The 3,007-nt window shown below is 46.3% G+C and overlaps 1 protein-coding gene across 2 annotated transcripts in view; it reads left to right on the top strand.

The window, feature by feature from the left end:
- The first annotated feature begins 517 nt into the window (after positions 1–517).
- The window catches only part of klhl5 (kelch-like family member 5), a 21,456-nt gene continuing 18,966 nt past the window's right edge, over positions 518–3,007 (top strand). Inside the window, exon 1 of one of the 2 annotated variants that reach the window (XM_053480315.1) lies at positions 518–1,119. In XM_053480315.1, the coding sequence (XP_053336290.1) occupies positions 557–1,119 (563 nt within the window). In that variant the 5' untranslated portion in view covers positions 518–556. The remainder of the gene's footprint in view (positions 1,120–3,007) is intronic. The other variant, XM_053480316.1, reaches the window with a different exon arrangement.

The raw sequence follows: 3,007 nt of genomic DNA, 5'->3' as shown, positions 1-3,007 counted from the left end.
AGTACAGATTCTGCATTGCAGGTCAGGGTGTGTGTGTGTGTGTGTAAGAGAGAGAGTTTTCATCTTTCTGTCTGAGCTGAATTGTCCGAGAGAGGAACAGTGAGAGGGGTGTGTGTGGGATTAAGAGCAGGACCAGAGAAAGTGTGTGTGTGTGTGTCCACGATCCTCGCCAGCAGCGCTCTCGAGTTACAGTTGCTCTCCTCCGTCGGACCACCACGGATCTCTCTCTCTCTCTCTCTCTCACACACACTCTCTCTCTCTCTCACACACACACACACACACACACACTCTCTCTCTCTCACACACACTCTCTCTCTCTCTCTCACTCACACACACTCTCTCTCTCTCTCTCTCTCTCTCTCACACACACTCTCTCTCACACACACACACACACACACACACACACACTCTCTCCCTCACTCACACACTCTCTCTCTCTCTCTCTCTCTCTCTCACTTACACTCTCTCTCTCCTCCTCCTTCTTCACTCTGTCCTCTTTCCTCGGCTCTCTCTCACACACTCACACACACGCGCGCGTGTGTGTGCCGGACTCGGTATGTCTGCCCCGGGCAGGAGAGACTTCGATGTGAAACAGATCCTGCGCATCCGCTGGCGCTGGTTCGGCCACGCGACGTCTCCTCCTCCTCTTCCTCCTCCTCCTCTTCCTCCTCCCGGCGCGGTGGTACAGGAGGAGTCTGTGGTGGCGGACGAGCTGATCTCCAGAACCGCCGCTCACCCTCACCACCACCTCCTCCATCCTCCTCCTCCACCTCCACCTCCTCCTCCACACGCGCCCGCCGCGAGCTCCAGCCAGGTCTCCTCCTCGCTTTTCGGCAATAAGTTCTGCTCCTCGCCTCCTCCCCCTCCTCCTCCTCCTCCTCTTCCTCCTCCTCCCGTTCAGCAGGAGAAATGCGGAAGCGGCGCGTTCACGTCCCCGCAGCACTCGCGCTCCGCTCCCGACGTGACGCGCGAACTCGTAGCAGCAGGCGCGTGCCAAGGTAACGGCACCGCGCGCGAGGACGACGAGAACAACAACAACTGCACAAACGGCAACGGCGCGAGCGGCAGCAGCAGCAGCAACAACAACAACACCGCCGAGAGCGAGACGAGCTCGTGCAGGTCTCTCACACACACACACGCGCGCGCGCGCGCATAAACTTTGTTAACTTTTACTAGATTGTTTTTTTTTGTTTTTGCCTAAACATCTGCTGCGGATATTTTCGATTTTTTTTTTTAAAAGTGTGCTTGCGTGTGTCTGTGATTGTGTAAATGTGTGTGTGTGTGTGTGTATGTGTGGGTATGTATATGCATTTGTGCGTGTTCATGGGTGTGTGTGTGTGTGTGATTCCACAACACCCAACTTTTCACATACACACTTTAACTTTAATCTTCAATTTTTGCATAAACATCTGGTCCAGATGTTTTCAATAAAATTTTTTAAATCTAGCTTTGTGTGTGTGTGTGTGTGTGTGTGTGAATGATTCCACAACTAACTTTTTACAAACTTTTCACACATACGCACTTTGTTACCCTTTACTTTTTTCTCCATTTTTCTTTAGCGTAAACATCTGCTCCAGATGTGTTGAGTAAAAAAGTGCGTTTTGCTTGTTTGTTAGCCTAGCCGATGTACTTTTTCACGCAAACACGCACACACTTTCTCAACTTTTACTATGACCTTTGTGTTTTTTTGTGTAAACATTTGCTCCAGATGTTTTTTCGCTCTAAAAACCATGTTTGCATGTGTGTGTTAGGCAAGTCGACCCCAGATGATACCATGACACTTTTCACACAAGCACAACTTTTACTAGCCCTTTTTCATTTTTTTGCGTAAAACATCTGCTCCAGATGTTTTCGATTACAAAAAAAGGGTGTGTGTGTGTGTGTGGATGATTCCACAACACCCATCTTTTTATTTTTTCATCTTTTCTTAGAGAAATTTGAAACTTTCAGGAATTTGCATAACTTCCTTTTCGACATCGTGTGCGTTTGCTGGGTTTTGATTCGACGTGGCGTCTACATGGTGTATCGCACTCCACAGGAGTGAAACACCACACACACACTATTAAGAGTACTGCACGTTTAGGGTACTGTAACCTTTTTGTTAGGTAACTTGTTGGTGCTTGTGCATAATTTTTTATTATTTTTTTCGGACACATTTTATGTGTGTCTTCTATATCTTCTTCTTTCACCAAAGTCTTTGAAGGCACTGATGAAGATGCATTTATCTTCAAACGTTTTTATTACTGGACAACGCGTTTCCCTGCCTGCTTCCTGATTTGTGCATCATGAGTCATTTTGCTGATTCCAGATATTCAGAGCGAGGCTTGCTCTCTTTGAGTCATCGCTTAAAAAAAAAAAAAGCTGTCTGGGTTTACAGTTTTTATATATGCATGAAATAAATCATATAAAATGCCTTTTGGGACTGTAAAGTAAAATAAACGCCATGCAGACATACTGGATAATAGGGATGGGGGTGGGGAAGTTGATTCAGTTGTGCATCACAATTCGTTTGTGTGGTGATTGGCGTATCGCCACACTGACTCCAAAGCCGATTTTCAAAACAATTTTTGCGTTCATAATAGAGATGAACCGGTCATGACCGGTGATCCGATGAGCCTCAGTGTAAAAAATCGAGTGGCGCAACAGAAACGCATTTTGGTGGCGTTACATTATCAAAATCAGATCTGCCCTTTTCTCCAAACTCGAGTCTTAAACCCGCTCATGACACACACACACACTTACACCAGTCTCAAAACACAGCGAGCGCTAATTAGTCAAAAATCCAGTTCGTTAGAAGCCGCACCCGCCTGCGTGTACCCACTGTCAGGTTATGCTTTGAGACTTTGAAGGTGTTTGCGAAGGTAAAACGTTGCTTTTTCCTGATAATCCTACAGGTAGCGCACTCTGTACAGGGATACACACTGCTTAGTAAAATGTTAAAAACCAATCGTAACATTTAAACATCACAAATTAACTTCAAATACAAGAGTTTAAGTGAGAAAGCTAA

This window comes from Clarias gariepinus, chromosome 20 (assembly GCF_024256425.1).
Source record: "Clarias gariepinus isolate MV-2021 ecotype Netherlands chromosome 20, CGAR_prim_01v2, whole genome shotgun sequence".
NCBI lineage: Eukaryota > Metazoa > Chordata > Actinopteri > Siluriformes > Clariidae > Clarias > Clarias gariepinus.
Note: the sequence above shows the minus strand (reverse complement) of the source record. Positions and strands in the feature narration are given on the sequence as shown.